At 43.1% G+C, this 20,272-nt stretch overlaps 1 protein-coding gene across 2 annotated transcripts in view; it reads right to left on the bottom strand.

Annotated features, from left to right (window-relative positions):
• MYO9A (myosin IXA) overlaps positions 1 to 20,272 on the bottom strand; it is a 382,153-nt gene that overhangs the window by 141,462 nt on the left and 220,419 nt on the right. For both annotated transcript variants that reach the window (XM_019504515.1, XM_019504516.1), the window contains exon 11: positions 9,325 to 9,459. In XM_019504515.1, coding sequence (XP_019360060.1) covers positions 9,325 to 9,459 — 135 coding nt within the window. The remainder of the gene's footprint in view (positions 1 to 9,324; positions 9,460 to 20,272) is intronic.

The raw sequence follows: 20,272 nt of genomic DNA, 5'->3' as shown, positions 1-20,272 counted from the left end.
CACACACACACACACACACACACACACACACACACACACACACAGAGTCAGTCTACAGACAGGTTTATAAACCAATCCATATTCAATAATACTATCTGGTAAGGCATACTCTCTGATAAACAGCTTGTATGCATATTTCTTTTATGTAACATTCTAGCTGTCAACAATCAACATGACTATAAAATAGATTGTCGCCTTTTAAATAACCCACTTGATCATTAGCCTCGACTCTCCTTGACAAGAACAATGCTTAGATCTAGAGAGCTCCTCTATTCCTCTCATCATCAAACTGACTCGGAGTTGCTCATGACATAATACAAAGGTATCTGCTGAAGGTCTGCAGCTGACAGGCTTCTCCCCCACAAAAATAGTGAGGAAAATCATGGTTTTCCATTCTAGGAAACGTGAACAAAATCACACTCAGGACAGCATGTTACTGATTTCTTTTTTTTTATTTCAGGGATATACGGTTCACATGAAATTCTGCTATTGGAGTAATGACGTTAACTGTGGAAAAAATAGGGAATTCCCATTTTTTCAGAGCTTTCTCCAAGGAGCCTGAACTGAACATTCACCTGACATAAAATCACTATCAGAAAAGGGAGAAGCCATCAGCAGAAGCCTTGACAATTAGTTAGTGCAAAGAATTGTACAGACACCACTCAATTGCTTGTTTCATTTTTCCAGTGGGAGTGAATCAGCCAGCAGCATCTCCTGTGGGTGACAAATACCATCTACGCAGCTAATTAGATAGACTTTCAAAACACTTATTGAATGTTGGCAGCTAGCCTGGAAATGAAACCACCTCGCTATATTTCGTTCACATCAGAGGTTACTATTTTAGTGGCTATTCAAAAGGCAGCAGCTCAATGCAATTTACAACAGCTGTTTCAGTGAACAGGCTTTGACACTGTTTAGGACCTGATCCAAAACCCACTAATGTCAACGGGAGAACACCCACTGACTTCAGCAGATTTTTGGATCAGGCCCATAAAAAGTGAGAAGTAGCTACACAGCATGGTAATTTTAATCCCCTACGGTACAGGGTTACAAGGTTTTTAATTAAATGTTGTTTCAGTACTGGCTCAAAACAATGCTGAAACATAGATCTCAAACTTTAATGTTAGTTTCATCTTTTCTTTCTTTTAGATGCTCTTCCTCCTCACCCATAATTTAAACATCTGCTGTGGGCGATACCCTCTATTATTAGTGAAAAAGGTTACAGCCTATGTGCTCATTAGGCTAAAAGGCTACTCTCACAGGAATCTGAGTTTTCTGACCCTATCTGTAGATGTAAATAAAATCATGCAATAACTTTCAAAGCCCAAACAAATGCGATTTTATGCGGTGATATCTGCAAGGAGCCGATAGAAATAGGTAGTAGGTGGAAAGGTGAGAGACCAATCAAACAATGAGCCAAGAAGAGAGAAGCAGGAAAGGAGCTGCAGAACTGGAAAGGTTGAGCAAGGAGAATGGGAGTGATGCTATCAGTTTTGTATGCCAACGCAAGTTAAACTGGTGCTTTAAACAGATAACCAGTACTCAGAAAGGCGCTCCCTGCAGTTAGCACTATTACAATCCTTGCCACAGGGAAGCAAGTAATGGCCTGCTCAGATTGAAAAAAAAAAGGCTACCCTGGGCTGAAATTAGCTACATGAGGATATACAAATTGTACAAGACTGTAATTTACACTAATGTATAGGTGTTCCTGACTTTCCAAAGAGTAACTTTATCCTGGAGTAAAACAGCCTATACTGGTATAAATTGCATCTACTCCACATCCACACCAACATTACCATGAGGGGCTAATTTTAAATAGCTAAGCAAATGTGAAATTACCCTTAAAAATTACACTTCCTAGAGGTGTAGTATAGACAATGTCTTGTGACTCATAAGATCTAAAAATGGGAGCTTCAAAATTTTTAAAGGGCACTCCCACCTTTCGAAGATGACGTGTGGCATTTCCTTGTGAACCCTGGAAAGTCCCAGAATATCAAGCCTTAAAATCAAAACACCATTATCCACTGAAGAACCATTTATATCAAACCACGGGTCATTTTAAAGACTTGTACGTTTTTTATACAATTTGTGGTTCTTCCTCTGAGTAGTACATCTGGATTTGTGACACTACAGCTACATTTAAGTTGTGCTCAACCAGTTTAAGTTGTGATCAACCAGTTAATCACACCTTAAGTGATCACCTGGCCACACATTCAATCAATTAATGGAGTGACAGAAAAAGGAATAAGCTACAAAGTTATTCCACAAAATATGTGAAATAAAAAGTTTTGCGGTTTCTTCCTATCAAGCCACTGTGCATGAGGCCAGGGGCCCCTATGGCTAGGAGCCTTGTTAGCCAATCAAAGCGCCGGGGGTGTGTGGAGAATGACATGTGCACCACCGGTGCCTGAGAGCCCAGACATGGGGGGCCCCACGCACCCTCGTGGCTGGGAGACTGCAGCAGCTGCTGTCTCCCAGCCACAGAGGCACAGACTATGGTGTCCCGGCTGTGGGGAGGTGTGGTGTGTCCGTGCATCTGACAGATTGCAGCTGATGCAGAGTCCCAGCCATGGGGGTACGTGGGGTGCACCCCTGGCTGGAAGCCCCATCAGCTCAGGGGGCTTCTAGCTGCAGGAGCTTGATTCTTGCCAATGCAAGGGGAACCCAGGATTGGACTCCCCCTGCAACAGCAATAAAGTGTGATGAGCTCTCGTCTGCAATCCCAGTCATGCCTCCTGCCATGCACATGTAGTATGACAGCAAAGGTGACTGAGTGGATTGTGCATTAGACCCCATCACACCTTTACCTGCACATGCAGAGAGATCCTAAGATGCCTCCTGGCCTTACAGGGCAGATGTACACAATAGCAATTATATATTTTCTTTTTAAATCTCAGCATATAAATTTCAAAAGAGTTCTCTTCCATATCTCTTGCATAAACAAAACACAGGGTGGCATGGCACAAGCCTGTGTTGTAAAACATCTGGCATACCCTGTATAAATCGCACACAGTTATGCCAACTAGAGTTATGCAGACCACCCCACTCTCATATTTACAAGCTTCCAAAATAATGTATATCTGTTTTTACCAAGAAACTGTGCATAAAATAAAACTAAAATTTACCACTGTATGTCTCCCTTGTTTTCTCTTCCCCAGCTCTTCTGCATTTTCATTTTCTTCTCGATCTGCATGCTTTATTCCTCCCTGTCACTCCCAGACTGTTTCAGAGTTTGTTTTCTCTCCAATCAATTTGTCTTTCTCCTTCTAGTCAGCACCATATGCCTTGATTCCATTTCTACTTGGATTCCCTTGTCCCTTATTTATGGCAATCATTGCCAATGTCCCAAGATGGCTTCCCCTTAACCACAGCATAGGTGAAGGTAGGCAGGTGTCCATCTGTACCCAGAATGTCTAGGAACAGTTACTTTGGTCTCCTTCTTCTGAACCCTATTTCTACCAATCAATCAGTTACTGAGGTGAGGCTAAGTGAAAAATAGGAGCCTATAGTTTGGTTTGTTTCTGAATTGTTATCCCTACTGAATTAGCAGCCACACTTAGGAATAGAAAACTCCTCCCTTGTAACTACTGCTGCTGAGATCAGACCCTTGGGTAGGTCAAGTTTAGAACAATTATGAGCTAGATATTCCACCCTTTTAAGAAAGGAGATGACAGTGACACAAAATTATTTAGTTTAGGGTTTTATACTGTCACTGTGTAGCATCTGAGTATGTTCCAAAAAAAAAACAAAACAATAGCAATAAAAGCTCCTAGTGGGCTTCCTGGCTGCATTTTTCAAGTGAGTTATGCTTCAGAAGAAACCCAAGAGAAAGAATAATACAAAAAAAAAAAAAAAAAAATCAGATCATATTTTGTGTGCTTCTACTGGGCCGGAACCTAATCACAGTTGTAACAAAGCTGAAGGAGTCTTGTGATTCTATTATACCATCACCTCAAAGGAGGACTGTTTCCTAAAATATACTTTAGGGCTTTATCCAATAAAGTCTTATGAGTCAAGAAATCTTGCAAGAACTGTGTTAATTTCACAGACTGACAGATCTCACAATAAGTAAATTTTGCATTTAATTTTCCAAATTAAATGCTGCCCCCTGCCACATTCACACCCCCATGGGCATATTGACAATTTTGAAAACAGAGGTATGGCACTTAATTGCATAAGACACAACTTATTGTTCTCCAGTTAGAAGAGAAAATAGATCCTTTACTCTTATACTAGAGAGCTAGCACTATAACAATTATAACATGGACTGATCTGCTAGATTATATATAATAGTTTTTAAAACTGCAGCAAACTAGGCAAAAATAGTGAAAAAGGGCAAAAGATAGTGTCATTAGTCCTGCAGTCATTACAGTTAAATTCATGCTTCTTATTCAGATTCACAAAACAAAACCTAGCCTTCTTTAACACCTTGACAATGCTTCCAATATTTCACGGGTCGGTCATTTCTACACGTAAATTAGTATTGCCACACTTGAGTTAAGGTTTTAGGTAGAGCTGAAAACAGTCTTCAGGGCTGTGAAATAGAAGACAGACACTACCAGGAATGGCTAACAGATAACAAAATTGCAGAAGAAAGAATAGTTTGAATAATGGAACATCAAGAGGATTAAAAAGAAGAGAGGGTTGTTAACACCTGCATGTGTGCAGTGGAGAGAGATTAACAGGAATCAGGGATATGACAATGAGCCTTGAAGTCAATAGACTCTCTCGGCACTGCCTGAATAGAAATGCAGCTGTACCACTGCACCTCCCAATGCCCCATATTCACCCCCATACACCCCATTCATGCATTTTTGTTCCATTTCTACTTGCTGCGCTCACTTATGCCATCTTAACATGTCCACTCTCTCTCCTTGAATAATGGAAAACCAAAATTAATGCGTTAACAATTCAGTTACCTGAAGATAAATCCAAATATTAGAAGTCCATTGTTTTGAAAAATCTGCTAACATGCTGGCGGCAAATCGTGTTCCTGTGAAATTGGAGTCAGATCCTACACTATAAATATTCCTTAGCCCCAAATGCAGCACAGCCAAAGCAAACAGTGCTTCGTCTGATAATTACTGGAGTCATATTTTACTTCACTTTTTCTAATTTGGAATCTTCCTACTCTAAGATAGTATTTAAGTACCTACAAGCTTTCTGTAAAAAAACAAAAAAAAGTGAACAATGTTATGATGGCAGATTGCCAAATAGAAAAATCAATGGTTTCTGCAGTTTATTATTTCTCTGCATGTCACACAGAATACAGCTGACTACAGCATCTTTCAAAAGGCACCCACAAGCTATACCCATCTCCAATGAAAAGAGAACCTTGAACCAAGGTTTGGAACAGTCAATGGCTGATCTTTATTTTTTTTTCTTTTTAACAGTGATAAAAATAAAATACGTACAAGCCTAATATGTACCAATGAAGTATAAAAGTGACCTCAGCAGAAAGCGAGAAAGGTGCTTTAGATAAGGAAATACAAGGACCTTCAGAGCTGTATACAGTTGTCAAGGATGTAGCATATTTATGGTCCTTTACATCACTACAGTTAATAACTATGGCTGGAGTCATTTTGCGTCCTGTTACCAAATGGTTAATTATTACTTTAATTGTGATATATCAGACAAAGAAATAGTAATATATAAGTTTTTTGTAAAGATATATATGTGCGGCTGAAATCTTTTAGGAAACTGGATGAACGAGTGATAATTCTGGTGAATCATTGTGATTCTGGGGTTTGTAGCTCTCTCCCCAGCTGAGATTTTTTCCTGTTGCTTATATTAATGAAATTTCTTTTGGAGGATGGTGTTATAGTATCCAAGATGCTTGCAATCTTTCTTTATGCCAACCGACAAGCAGCAGCTTGAGTACAGCCAAGTAGGAGAAAGTGTCAAGCCCATATTAAGGATAGCAGGCATCACATTATGAAAGGATGCAGGATTTCACCAGGTGTTACTGCACAACAGCTCACCAAAATTCCCTAAGTGGCTCTGTTCTGCACTTGGCCAGAGGCTGGCAGGGAGCAGCATCCAGGATGGACCACAAGGGCTGGAGCTGGGATCATGGTGTGGTGAATGCACATGGCTGGGACCTGGGACAATTGTGACCCACTGCCCATAACACCCTACGACAGGTGCTGGTTTTGTGGACAGGAGCGTAAGGGAGTGGATCATGGCTCTGCCCTGGGTCCTGACCCTGCGCTGTCAGTGCCCAGCAATCCTGGGTTCTCTGCAGAGACTGGCTGACACCAGTGTGGGTAGGGCATATGGCCAGCTGGATAGGATGGGGCTGCAGGCAGGCAAGGATCCGCGTCTGGGGCCAGGGCCAGGATCTTGGGGTGGTGACAACATGGGGCTGGGTCCTGGGGCAGAGCCATGATCTACTCCCTGCACGCCCCTGCCTGGGGAATCCATGCCCATTGCAGGGCCATGTGAGCAGTGGATTGCAGCTCTGTCCCTGCCCCAGCCCCACGCTGTCACTGACCTGTGATCCCAGCCTTGCCCACCTGTCCCACTCCCGAACACCGCTCCCCACCCACCCACGGCCCCATCCCATCTGCCTAGCCACATGCTCTGCCTGCACAGGTCCCACAGGGTGGACTCGTTGAGGTGCCCAGGCAGTGGGGCCAGGTCCAGCAGCAGTGTGTCGGTCAGAAGGAGCCGCCACTGCCAGGAAGCAAGTCCAACTGCCATGCCAGCTGGTGTACACTTGGGGCAGCAGGAGCAGCCACACATGCCACAACCCGGGCTGCCCCCTGTGCCCAGACTGGGCAGGACTGAGGGACCTGCCCTGAGCCAGATAAAATCCCTCGACGGGCCAGATCCTTAGCATCTTAGTGCATCCTCATTTTTCAGTTCTTCACTCCTACTTATTTGATATTTTCATTCATAAATGGATGTGCCTCAGATTGATACTTGGCATGTAAACAATGTTCACAATTACCAGAATATGAAATGAGGTGGGAACCGATGGGGCAATACATTTTAAATGAAAACTGTAGAACCTATTTTTAAATTAAAAAAAAATTCATCATTGCTGATAAAAAAGGGAGCAAATGGCAGAGAGTTGTTGGTATATTAAAAAGGGTCTAGAAACCTTCCTATTTATGGCAGAAAGTAGGGCAGAGAGACTCCTTAGGGACTAAATGGTTCAGAGAGGCGTAAGGGTTTTGTAAAAAACAGTCTACTTTGTCCAATGCTAGGAACAGATTTCCAGTCTATTCCTAGCATATGATGAAGTAGGCTGCTGCTCACAAAAGCTCATGCCCCTTTGAACCAGTTAGCCTTTAAGGTGCCACCCTGCCATACCTTTTTCTTGTACTTATTATTTTATGCTTGGGTACACATGCTACCAATAGTGTAATGCATAAAAAAAACTATTTTTCCTGGTGGAGAGGCATGGAGTGCCAGGTGAATGATGCACCAGCAGTACACTTCTCCGTCATGCAAAAGGACTCACTTAAACAGGAGAAAGTAAGAACATGGGGTTTAATACGCCTGGCTAATTGGGGAGGAGGTAATCCTGCACAGATGTGGGAGCACACTTCAACAACTGCTAATTACTAAAAGAAATTAGTGAATGTAATGGTGGAAACTTGGTCCTACTTGCCTGGTAGAAGAATGAGAACCACATCTGGGGAGATGGGTGGAAAAATCTCTCTCCTGAATGATGGGGTAGGCTCCATTTAAGTTATGATTCCTGGGCAAAGGCTTGCTGCCAGAAAAAGGTCGCTATAATTCTAAATCTAAGGCTTTGGCAACAAAGACAGAGCAGGATTTATGTGACTGTGTTTTACAGCTCGATTAGTATATTTCACCCAGGCTTATCATATGGTAAAGCATATTCCAAGACTATCATGAATCATCATAAGCCAAGCCTTCTTTAGTAATTTAGAACACTTGGTTCCAAGCAAGCAAGCAAGATTAACTAGCAAGTCTTTGTTCAAGGCAGAAATCCAACATTTAACCCTTTTTGCCTCATCCTCCCCACAAAACTTTCAACAGTATCCTGAGTTTCATTTTCCTCATTTGTACATTTGGCTCAAAGATGAAAATCTGTTAGTGAGATCTCTGAGTCTGCTTCAATCCTAAACATTCTCTCAGTATACGGTACAGTAACAGCTGTATTTACAAGAGGCATCATGTCTGCAATCTTGAGAGGGTAGAGTGCCAGAGCACACCCATAGTGATTAGCTGCAAGCAGCTGGAAGTAGATAGAATAAGGTTTATGTTAAAAAGAAAAAGTTCTCAGCTGACTGTCTACCAAGTTTTATAATGAATCTTAACCAGACATCACTATATAACACAGCTAAACATCATATCACTCTTGTGCTGGACTCTTTGTCTAAGTCATGCTTGCTGTTATGAAGCGTGAAGGAAAATCTGGGTGGCATCTTTTCAGTTGCATTCCACAATGTTAAAGGTACAAACAATCACTGACAAAAAGCGCTCTAATAGAAAAGTCCTCTGGTATTTGTAAAATGTCCTTTTTCTAGAAGAAGAGTCCAAAAACTTTCACAGGGGTATTTTCAGCCTGTTGCAAGCACTGTGAAGACAGAATCTACAGGCAGAAGGGAGCATCCACATTGGTTTTCTTATACTTCAGCATAACAGGAATCAAATAACTAATTGTGAGGCTTTGAATATGTCCACTGAAATATTTGCTACTGCAGATCATGTAAAGGCTATTCTATCTTCCAATACAATAATACCTCTTCAAGCTTAATCCATAAATTGAAGCCTGATTCTTCCACAGTAGGTTGGGTACTAAAAGGAAGGCTATTTACAGATAAGCTTAATAGAACCTAGATACATTTTCCAATTTCTCGGTATAGGCAGGTTCACAGAGCCTCACAGTGGGATTCTTTTTAGCAATGTGGCTTCAAGAAGAGCAAGGGGTATAGACAACACTAATAACTAGTCTCTCCTTACCAAAGAACTACTGTCTGCAGAATCCTTTCAGCAGAATGAATACAGATACTTGTACAATGTGAAGGTAAGAATAGCTGCCCTGTAGATGTCTTGCAAGTCTTCTGCTAGGACAAGTCGCATAGGATTTTTTTCTCTCAACAAACCCTAACCCTGACATGTAGTATAAGTTGCCTTCACCTCTATACCTCTTGAAGTGGTCCATCTGATCAAACTAGAATTCATGCCTGAAAAGATCTGCTGTCCTTAGACGGATGGAACAGTTTTTAGAAGACAGCCCAGGAAGACTTATAAGCTAATTCTGCCATATGTTAGTTCAAGACTTTCAACCAAACAAAGTGCAATATGTCGTATGTTGAAGCATGCAATCAATACTGACAGACTTACCTGCTCTAGTTTAAAGATGTGCTGGTTAAAATAGTGCTGTAAGCGTTCATTAGCAAAGTTAATGCAGAATTGTTCAAAGCTGTTATTTTCATAATCTTCAAATCCAAAGATATCAAGTACCCCGATGGACAATGTCTGTAAGAAGAAGTACAGAATATATTTTTAAATATTATGACACCACGTTAATAAGGCCTGAGTACAACTGAAGATGAAAACCATACAAACAGAATCTAATATACTGAATATGAGGGCTTTTAATCAGTGTTGAAACTATTAATATCACTCCATCTGGAGGACTGCACCTAATTGAGGGAGACAACATGCAATTTTAGATACCAGGTCAGACATAACTTACTATCTCTCTCTGAAACAGGGAGCTTTGAATTCCTACCCAGCTCCAGCACTGCATCCCACACTGAGATGGCAGCATACATTCTTTGGTCAAATAAAATTGTGTTGGTCTGGCTTTTACTTACAGCTAAAAGCATCACTGCCTCTTTGGGGAACTCTGAATACAGTTCCAAAATACTTTCTTGGACATATGACTTAACAGCATTCACCACATTGGAAAAATGACTTGCAACATGAAGGGCAAACCGAAGGAATGTGTTTATTTGGATACTCGACATTAGCTTTATAAATGGTTATACTCCAACTGCAAACATTCCAAACCAAGAAACACGCGGGACGGATCTATAAATAAATAATTCTCTACAGTAATTGAAGAAGAAAAAGGGATTGCTTTGGAAATACCCAGGACAACTCTTCATAATAACAAACATGCATAAGACAACAGATTAGAAACATATACAGAACAAACACCATTTGTCAGATGCTCATGATATTTATTTCTAGACAACTCTTCTGGTATAGATTTGTATAAAACAAACAAACAAAATCATTCGATGCGAGGCAAAAAGACTTGGCATTTGTCCATAACAATGAAATTAATAGAGACAATCCAGAATAATATTTTTCTCTAGTACAACCAAAGAACTTCAAAAGAATTACAGCATTGTAAAGAGAAGTGCTCAGATTCAGAAAATACCCAAGTCAAAATTTCCTTACAACCTAGATGTTGGCTTAAAAATAGCATTTAAAGGCCTGTTTTGTGGGAATTGGCTTATAGGTATAGATGTATGCATTATAAGGGTTCAAGATGGGCTTGGGAGATGCACACACAGCTTCTCATGGCCCTGAAAACAGACGGGCTATCTAACACAACAAGGCCAACAGCTGGACACAACCCGAGAATTGAGGTGGGGCGTGCCATAATGTGAGATCACAGCCTTCAAGGCAGACTGGCTGTCTAACACAACAAGGACGCACAGCATGGAAACCAAAGAAGTATGTACCATACTGTCCCATAACACAAGGTAAGTGACACCAGCTACAAGGCCCCAGAGCTCCAGGGGGAGCTGAGTCCGAGTTTTGAGGGAACAGGCCGAATTAGGAGAAGGCCCAGAAGGTTACGTGGACATGTGACCGCAGAGAGACAGCCAACCAGAGATAGAAGAAGAGTCAGCAGGAGTCACGGATGAAGAGTCAGCAGGAGTCATCAAGGGGGAAGGAGAATACAAAAGCAGTGAACTGAGATTAACAAAGGGTCCCTCCTTGTCGCTGCCTGTCCCTCCTTCTCTTTTTTGAGAAGGGTCCCCATCCTGGGAAGGGTCCCTGAGGCCACCATGGATTGAGGGGATACCAGCAGCCCATCTCATGCACCCCACTGGAGGTGGGCTGTGGGCCTCAGCATCCCACCTCCGGTCTGCTGACACCTAAAAGAGAGCCTCAGAGTGGTGCCTGCATCCTGACCAGATGTACTTTGACTCTGATGACAGCCCTAGGATTGGTAGATATAGAATTGCCTGGTTGTTTGTATTGTTGCTTTTTTGTTATCACTCTGTATCAATAAACGTGCCTATTGTCAGCTGGCAGGTGTTGTGGTTGGTCTGAGGGTTGTGCCTACCTGGAACAAAGGTATAAGGGCTGGGCTCCTAAAATCTAATGTCAACACTGGACAGTCAGTACTTGAAAGCTTTTTAAGGTATGCCAAAAGTAGATGTTTTTTCCATTTCTCCTGTTCTGAAAAGTGGCTCCTTAAAACATGCACCATTAGACAACTAGAAATTTTGCTATGTGATTTAGCACCTACTTAAGATTTTACATATGTCTGAAGACATAAATCACCAATACTGAGATAGCCTAATGTCCAATACAAAATAATCTACACACTTTTAACTGTGCATTTTAACAAAGTATTTTAATTATTTACAACTAATAAAGTCAGCTTGTGGCTACACAAAGCTTGAGTCATGAAGAAAAAGTGGAGTGAATACCAGGTTGAGCAGCACAACCAGCTTATGGTGAAATACTCTCTGGGATGATCTATTTATTACACAGATAGCTAGGAAGAGGCTAAACCATTTACACAAGCAGAAGAAGAGGATCCTATTCAAACAACAGCAAAAACAAAAAAACAAAAATAGCAGGTAGAACCGGTTGGCAGGAACACAGACTGCCAAGGACAAAAAGCTATTTATAGCAGCTTTAGTTACTAACTACGTTTGAATTTTTTTGCTCTTCTTTATACTGAGAATTTTGGAAAAGTCCCCACCCATTTTTCTAGCATAGGTGTGGCTCCATCAGTCTCAGGAATTGGTAAAAGCAGATTGTCCATACACGTGGTCCCTACTTTGGTCCTAAAGCTACATCAGATGAATTCTCTAAACTAATAAGATGTTGACTCAACTAGGCACTACCTTGTTAAAGTTTTTACATGGATATGTCCTTAGACTGCAAAAAATTAGACTAATAGCTGTAGTAGGGTTGGGCAGTTGTGATGGTCCAAGAAATCTATGAGAGGGATAGCTTCGCTTTTATCGGACCAACTGAAAGTAAGTAGCTCAGTAGAAAAGAAAAGAAAAGAACAAAACAGTTTGCCTCATCAGTGCTTTTTTCAGTGCCAGAATGACCAAACTGAAAGACTTGGGTACGTTGCTGCTTTATCAGGCTCCATCTCTCTTTTTCTATCTCCCCATCTCTCTTCTTTCCAGACTCGCTTTCCTTTCAGGTGTGGTTTCAGCTCTCTCCTCAGGCTCCATCTCTGCAACATTTCTCTACCTTTTTAGCCTCTCATGTCCAGGCTTTTGGCTGTTCTCAAAATCCAACTTACTTTAAAGACTGGGACTACCAGGTCTGATAGGCCTGGGCCTGTTGTGCTTCTGTGGTAGCTCAGGATTTTGAATACATTCAAGCTGGAATCTTGAGAAGGAAGAACGTGCCTCAGAAAATTCAAGTATTATATATCTCATGACATAGATACAAAGCCTCTGCTCTTTACTCTGGACTCCCAGCGCCACATGAGCACACCTGTGTCCACTGCTTAAGAAAGAGTACTAAGATGTTACTGAGATCGGGACAAAATCCCAGGTTTACAGTAAAAAACATCTGAAATAAGCCCTGTAAACCAAAACTTCTCATCAACCTTTATCAGTGTCCTTAAAGGATTCCTTGCCATTCTGTCTTTTACCAATGGGAAACTAATTTACATTCCCTTTTAAAAATAGGTCACCCCAATGGAAAATCTGTAGTTTTGCTGATCAGAGACACTGCGCCTTTTTTCCCCTCTGCTAGAAGCCATTTCCTACAAACTCCAATCTGCTGGCCTAAGTCTGAGCACTTGGACAAGGTAAAAAAAAAAAAATTAATATTCATGTCTTAATTTTTTTTTGCCTTTCCTTCATTTTGGACTCCCTCTTGGTCACTACTAGCAACTAAATAAGCAATCCTTGTCCCCCCTTTTGTTTTTCAAGTCTAGTTTTCAAAGCACTTAAATCAAATCAACACTGATATTCCCAATTAAAGGTACAACAAATTATGCTATAATACACAGCAGGAATTGGCTTATTTTGCCTGCTGGCACAGTTAGAATTCGCAGTTCACTGCCCCTGACTTGAGTTTTTTCTGTTATTTTTGTTCTACAATATTGCTGTTTTTGTTCAAGTTTACTTAGCCACTGGTTCTTACTGCATTTGCTCATTTCTTCTGTGCTATAGCTTGTAGGTGCTTCATCATTCCTAATTCCCTATCTCCCCACCCCTCCCTGCCTCCCTCGCCTGCCACAAGTGTTTTGCATTTGCCTTTCATTAATAAGATCTTGGAATTTCTTTCTGTATCAGCTGTATCAGGGCTGACCAACTGGCAGCCCAGAGGCCACATGCAGCCCTTAGGTGTTAAATTGCAGCCCCTGCGCTCCCACCCAGCTGCTGCTCCAGCTGCAGCAGCAGCCAGTGGCTTCAGGCTCCCTCTCCCTCCAGCTCCCCCTTCCAGCCCCTGCTCCACATGGCAGCCAGGTGCAGCATGACACAACTGTCAGTGCTTGGGGGAGCCTGAAGCTTCGGAGGGGTGTGGTGCAGTACCATGTGGGAGCTTACAGCTGGGAAGCTAGAGGTGAACATCAGGGTGCCTGGGCATGCAGTTCAGCAAGGTGGTGACAGGAGTAGCAGCTGGTGGGGATGGGGAAATGCACAGTGTAACAGAGAGGTGCCTGGGTACGTGATGCAGCAGAGTGAGGGTCGTGGGGGGCGAGAGGAGCAGCAGTGGGGGAGCCTTTCGGTGTCTGGTGCAGCAGAAAGGGTGCGTGGAGAGGCAGGGGAGGGGGTGCATGGTGCAGTTGGAGAGTATGTGGCCCCTGGGACCCACGGCTCCCACTGGTGCAAGCTCCTGCTGGTGTGACCCACACAGCATACAGCCCCCAGACACTGAGAAGTTGGACAGCCCTAAACTAGGATATTAAACCTTCAGTGGAAGATCTTAAATTTATTTCTTTTCACCTTGTGACATGAGGGAATACTAAAAAAAAAAAAACTCACTTGTCACTGCCTAAAACAGTATCAATGCCAACAAAACAGTAGACTACTGCGTTTGACAGAGAACCTTTCTTGGCTTTTGTCATTTGTTTCTTATGAATGTAGACTCCCCAATTCTCCCTCATTTCTGTAAAAATGTATCAGAGTTGTTTTCAAGTGGCTTTCAGATTTTTTTTAGTTATTAACAGGGATCTGGGTTTTCCATTTCCCATGGGAAAATGGAGAAAGCCATAGCTTTTACCTTGTACCAGAGGCAAAGGTGGATTTCTCATTTAAGCAGAGAAACCTGTGGATTTTGCAGTTTTGCAAAGAGCTCTCTGTAGCTGGCTGAGTTCCAGCATGCAGGGGGCTGGGAGGGTCAAAGAGGGCTGCCAGGCAGCCTGGAGAGCAACTCCTGCAGGTAAGGGCCCCATAGCCCTGGCAGCTGGGGGGCTCCTCCAGCAGGGCTGGGAGAGCTGGAGCTGTGATTGGGGAGCAAGGGGCACCAGCAGCGCTGGGGGGGCTGCTGGGAGGGAGTGAGGGGCAGAATTAAACAAACCATTCAGTTTTGGGTTATTAGCTGGTTGTCCTCAAGTGTAAAAATTGTTTAGCATGTAAAAGACTTAAAGTGTCTGTCCATCTGTCTGTAGGGTTTTACTTTCAAGCCCATTGTGAACCACTGCCTTCTACTTCACGTAATGTGACAGCATATATTATAATGAAATTGCTCATTTCATAAACTGTGCTATAGATTGTGATTGGTCTGTTAGGTAAACCAAGTCCTGCCTTGTGACAGTATTTCTGGCTAGGGATAGAAGTTACACAAACTGGTTGAAGTGATCAGAAACTGGTTTAAACCTGCAACAGAGTGCAAGTTCAGTGAACATAAACCAATTTCAAAACGGCCAAAACTGGTTTAAGATAAACCAGCATCCCAGCATGCTTTTCAGCCCCGGGCTGAGCTGTCTGATCCAGAAAGCAGGGCTGGTCCCACGCCTCTCCTCCCTAGCCAGAGCTCCGGCTGGCTGAGAAGGAGGTGGAGACTGCAGGCACAGCACTCGCTGCTCAAGCAGGGATCCCTCCTCCTTTCCTCCCCTCTCCCACAGCATGGACGGCAGCGGCATGGACCTCAACCAGCATCTGGTCACAGTCGTGCCACCCCCCCATGCTAGCTAATGCTGCAAGGTGTCTATGTGTGTGCATCTCCAATTTCACTGGAACAAAGGCAGATAAAATGGTGTCTGCTTAGGGCTTTTCGGAATTAATCAGCAGGTCAGCTGGTAATGTCCCTCCATTCTTCCTTACAAATGCCTTGGAAAAAGCTGGTTTTTTGTTATCTTGATGTGCTGATAAGCTTTGTGTTCTGATAGGCTCCCTGCCGTCTTGCTTCAAAAGCCACAATCTGACAGTGTTCATGAGGGGACAGAGAGAGGTATGCAAAATGACCTGGTTTGCAATGCGTGGGACCTGTGAGTGTGTCAGTTTGCTGCAGACAGTATGAAGAAGCAGGGCGAGAAAGATTGAGAAGTTCAGTATCATTAACAGATGCACGCACTCTACACAAGCAGTCCTCCCTTCCATATCCCCTTTGCCCAGAGTGCTAGCTGAGGGCCAGGGTCTTGACCAGTAAGTAGGGAGAAAAGTCTGGTGAGGGCTGCTCCCCCATTCCCCCTCCAGGCACACCCTGGCTGGGGACTATGCAGGCCAGGGTGGGGGTTTAAACCCCTCCCTAATCAACGCATCCTGTGAGGGCCTGGTCACACCCCCCACCCCAGCTGAGCACTGTAGAAGGGAAGAAAAGGCTCACTAGCACCTCTCCAGCTTCTAAACTAAGCCACTGCAGGCATGCGTCTGCATTTCCTGAATCAAAAGTGAACGTTTATCCACTTGCAAATTGGTTCAATCTCTGCAGGTTAGACCAACATACAAAGACTGAATTAATTCAGGTTCAGGCTTTCTGAATGTTTGTCCCTAGCCTCTAAGTTCTTTGCATCCCAGAACTGCTCTATTATTTTTTTCTGTAGTCAAAAAACAGAGTGAAATCTAAGAGTTGCCATTTTTCAAGGGGTGCCTTGAGTCTTAAAAGGGGTGTCTCATTAGACTCAAGGCACCCTTTAAAAAAGAGGTTCAGAGGTTATCATGTGCCATCCATGTGATATTTAGATGCTAAAATAAAGACTGAACTTAGTGACTCAAGCCAAAATGGCAGAAGAACTTAAAGGAACAAATGCCTATTTATATTTCTTTAATGTTGAAATATAGGACTGCAAACTAAATTATCAGGTCCTCTTAGAAAAAAACAGAAAATGCAAAGTGAAAACCATATAAGGAATCATAAAGTATACACAAGTGATGTTAGGGCATTTTTCTCTTGTCAGTGCCTTAGGTCAGACAGTGAAATCAAGCTAAGAAATGTACAGGTTCATCTTTCACTGTATTTCATCAATGCAGTTATCACAAAATATGCAAGAAACTTCTTTGTCTTTGTGCTCTACTGGTGCCCATTTGTGGACCAGAAAGCATGGGATTAGCCATGAAACCCACCTGTGTTATTTCAGAGGATTTACTCAAGCTTAAGACTTAACTTATGCAGAACTACATTTCTTTTAGGAGCAACTTGATAACAAGTGATGCATTTACACATTTTCACGAGTGCTTTGAAATACGAACAGCTCTAGAGCCCTGCTCTAGTCTTCCCTAATGAAATTGCAAAGGGAAAATATTATGTTAATATTGGAGCATTTTGGCTCAGCTCCAGAATTCCTAACGTACGTTACCCACCCAGAAAACAGATGGAGGTCAGTTTAAAAAAAGTCAAAAGAGCTAGATGGGTTAGAAATTTTCTCAAATCTCTTCCGTCTTTTCCAGTGCTGAAATCACTGTGGAATGCTTCACTGTTCATCATGTGAGATACCTGTGATTTTTTTTGTTTTGTTGAAAAGAGGACTTTTGGCAATTATCTTTTGATTGTTGTTTTCTTCCTTTGATTTTGAATTTCCTGTGGCATTTTGAGTGGGGAGCTACAACTGATTATAGAAGCCACTGACAATAAGAAAAGACAAAATGCAATAGTTTTTTGTTTTTTTTTGCTTATAACTAGACTAGCAACTTTTCTTTAACAGCAGTTTTAGTAGGGTAGATTAACCAGTACTAGGAATAAGGAAATAATGGTTATGCTTGAATATTTAATATGAAATTGTTCTGGGAAGGTGATATGAAGGCTAAGTACAGACAGTCAAAAAGCCCGAGGCTGAACTGATTTAGTCTTTGCAGGTTAGTCTAAACTGCAGAGATTAAGCTGAGAAACAACTGGACAGACATTCACTTTTGATTTAGGAAACGCAGCCACATGCCTGCAGTGGCTCAAGCCGTAAGCTGGGGGTGGTGCTAAAGCACAGCTCTTTGGCACACAGCCAACACGGGCTGTGTGTTCACTTCCTCTTCCTGCTGCCCCTGAGGTCTCTGGCATTTGCAATCCAGAATCAGAGCAGCAGGACTCTGCAGAGTTGCTCACCAGTTCCTCTTCCTGCTTCCAGGTGCCTCTGGGATTTGTAGTCCACAGTTGCAGGCAGCATTAAGTTTTTAGCAGGGCAGTGCAGCTCTGTACTCAGGGGAAGGGAACTTTAACCCCCCTCCCTGGCCCTAGACCCCAGCTGGGGTTTGACAGGAGTAGGGGGAGGGGACAGTCCCTGCCTCCCCCCCGCCCCACTTCTCTGCTGGAACAGACAGCACAACCCATCCCAGGACTGGAAAGCATGCTGGGATGCTGGGGGACTGATTTAATTTGAACCAGGAAAGGGTCTGGGACAGAAGTTTCATACACCTGTTTGACCCAAATCAGTTAAGTCTGATTCTACATTCAACCAGGTTCATCTTAAACCAGTTTCAGCCCTTTTGAAACTGGTTTACGTTCACTGAACTTCTGTTCTGTTACAGGTTTAAACCAATTTGTGATCATTTAAACCAGTTTATGTGAAACTTCTGTCCATATCTGAAGAGTCTGTTTGTATTTAAATTGTATCTGCAGAGCACTGGCTTAATTAAATCCAAATGATCTTGACATGCTGCTAATGAGAGAGAGTAATAAGAGCTGGCAATTTTATGTGAATTCTTTCCTTAAAAGTGAAAAAAGCTCACTCTTACTTGAAGTGCTTTCCTGGGTTTTTTCTGATTAAGAGTATACTGGGCTGTATCAACAAGAGTGCCACTTGCAAATCAAGGGAAGTGATCTTGGAGCTCTATTCAGGGGCTTCACTTCTGAATAGAGCTCAAAGTGTCCAGTTCTGGGCCCCACCATTCATGAAAGATAGGGAAAAGTCCAGCAGAAAGCAACAAAAATGCTTAGAAGCCTAAGCAGCACAACCTTTGAGGAAAGGCTAAAATAAACAGGGTTATTCAAGTCTGGAGAAGAGAAGCTGGGTCGGGGGGAGGATTTGATTACAGTCTTCTAATACCTGAAGGGCAATTATAGAGAGGGCAGAGATGGGCTTTTCTCTGTGACCACTGGAGACTGGACTAGGAGAAATGGCCTCAAGCTGCAGCAGGAGAAATTTAGGTTGAAGATTCATAGATATTAGGGGCTGGAAGGGACCTCATGAGATTGTCAAGTCCAGTCCCCCTGCACTTGGGCAGGAAAGACTGCTAGGGTCAGATGGCCCCAGCAAGATGCACATTAAGATGTTTTTTAAAGATCTCCAGGGAAAGTCACTGCATCACCTCTGGGGGAAGCCTATTCTAGACCCATGGCACGTGAATCATAAAGCAGTTTCGCCTTATGTCCAATCTGAAGCAATTTTCAAGCAATTTGTGGCCACTGGTTCTCATTTTCCCCTAGAGTGCTTAGGTGAACAGATGCTCCCCCAGGCCCTGATGTATGCCCCTTATATATTTATAGGCTGCCACCAAGTCTCCTGTAAGTCTTTGTTTCCCCAGGCTGAACAGTCCCATGTCTTTCAGCCTCTCCTCATATGACCTGCTCTCCAGACTACTAATCATGTGTGTAGCCCTCCTTTGGACTCTCTCAAGCTTCACCACATCCATCCTGAAGTGCAGCCCCCAGAACTGGACATAGTTCTCCAGCTGCAGTCTCACCAAGGCTAAGTAGAGAAGGAGGATGACATCCTTAGTCTTGCTTAAGATGCTTTGGTTGATGCATACCACTGTTTTGTTTGCTCCACCAGCTATGGCATCACACCGATGGCTCATGTTCATGCTGTGGTCTATCATGACTCCCCAAATCTTTTTCAGTTGTGGTGCTGGCAAGTGTAGCACCACCAAGCCTGTAAGTGTGTTGAGGATTATTTCTCCCCAGATGGAGCACTTCACAGGAGAAGCTGGTTTCAGGAGAAGTTTTCTGACTATGAGGGTGCTCAAGCATTGGAACAGGCTGATAAGAGAAGCTTTATCTCCTGGGAATTCCTGGGTATGCCTGGAAATTTTCAAGAACAGATTGGATGGGCACTTGGTTGGGATGGTTTAGTCAGGAATTATCCTACCTTGAAGAAGGGGACTTGTAAGGCTCCTTCCAGTCCTACTTTCCTATGATCCTACTTTACATGAAAACAGTAGAGATGCAGGTTAATTTGTGTAGTATAGTATCCTTGTGACTGTAGCTTGATGTTATGACAAAGTATACTGCAAATGACTATTAGAAGAATCTTGTATTTAAAATATTGGCCTGGGGCTGATATTTCCATTATTCATTTACTTGTATAATACGAGTAAAACATTTTTAAGCTCTTATATTTATTACCTAGAGCACAGGTGCTCACCCCGGCCTGCAGGCCAAATCTGGCCTTCAGAGCCATGATATGGGGCCCACAGGGCTCCCCATGGGTCTGGAAGTTTAGTGGACTGGGGAAGCAATAGCAACTGATCCTGCCACCCTCTCCCACTGCCAAATTCTCAACCCCCACCCCCCCATGTGGCCAAATCAGGGCTAAGGCCATGTCCCCTCTCCTGTGCAGCTGGATCAGGGTTGGCCCCACTCCCCTCCCCCGCGCCATAGCCGGATTGGGGCCAGACTGCCTCCCACCCTTCTCCACGCAGCAAGATCAGGCCCCTGTGTGACTGCCGGACCAGACCCACAGACAGATTGGGCA

The sequence above is a fragment of the Gavialis gangeticus genome, unplaced genomic scaffold, assembly GCF_001723915.1.
Source record: "Gavialis gangeticus isolate Ggan-Ray unplaced genomic scaffold, GavGan_comp1, whole genome shotgun sequence".
Taxonomy (NCBI): domain Eukaryota; kingdom Metazoa; phylum Chordata; order Crocodylia; family Gavialidae; genus Gavialis; species Gavialis gangeticus.
This window is presented reverse-complemented; position numbering and strand designations above follow the sequence as displayed.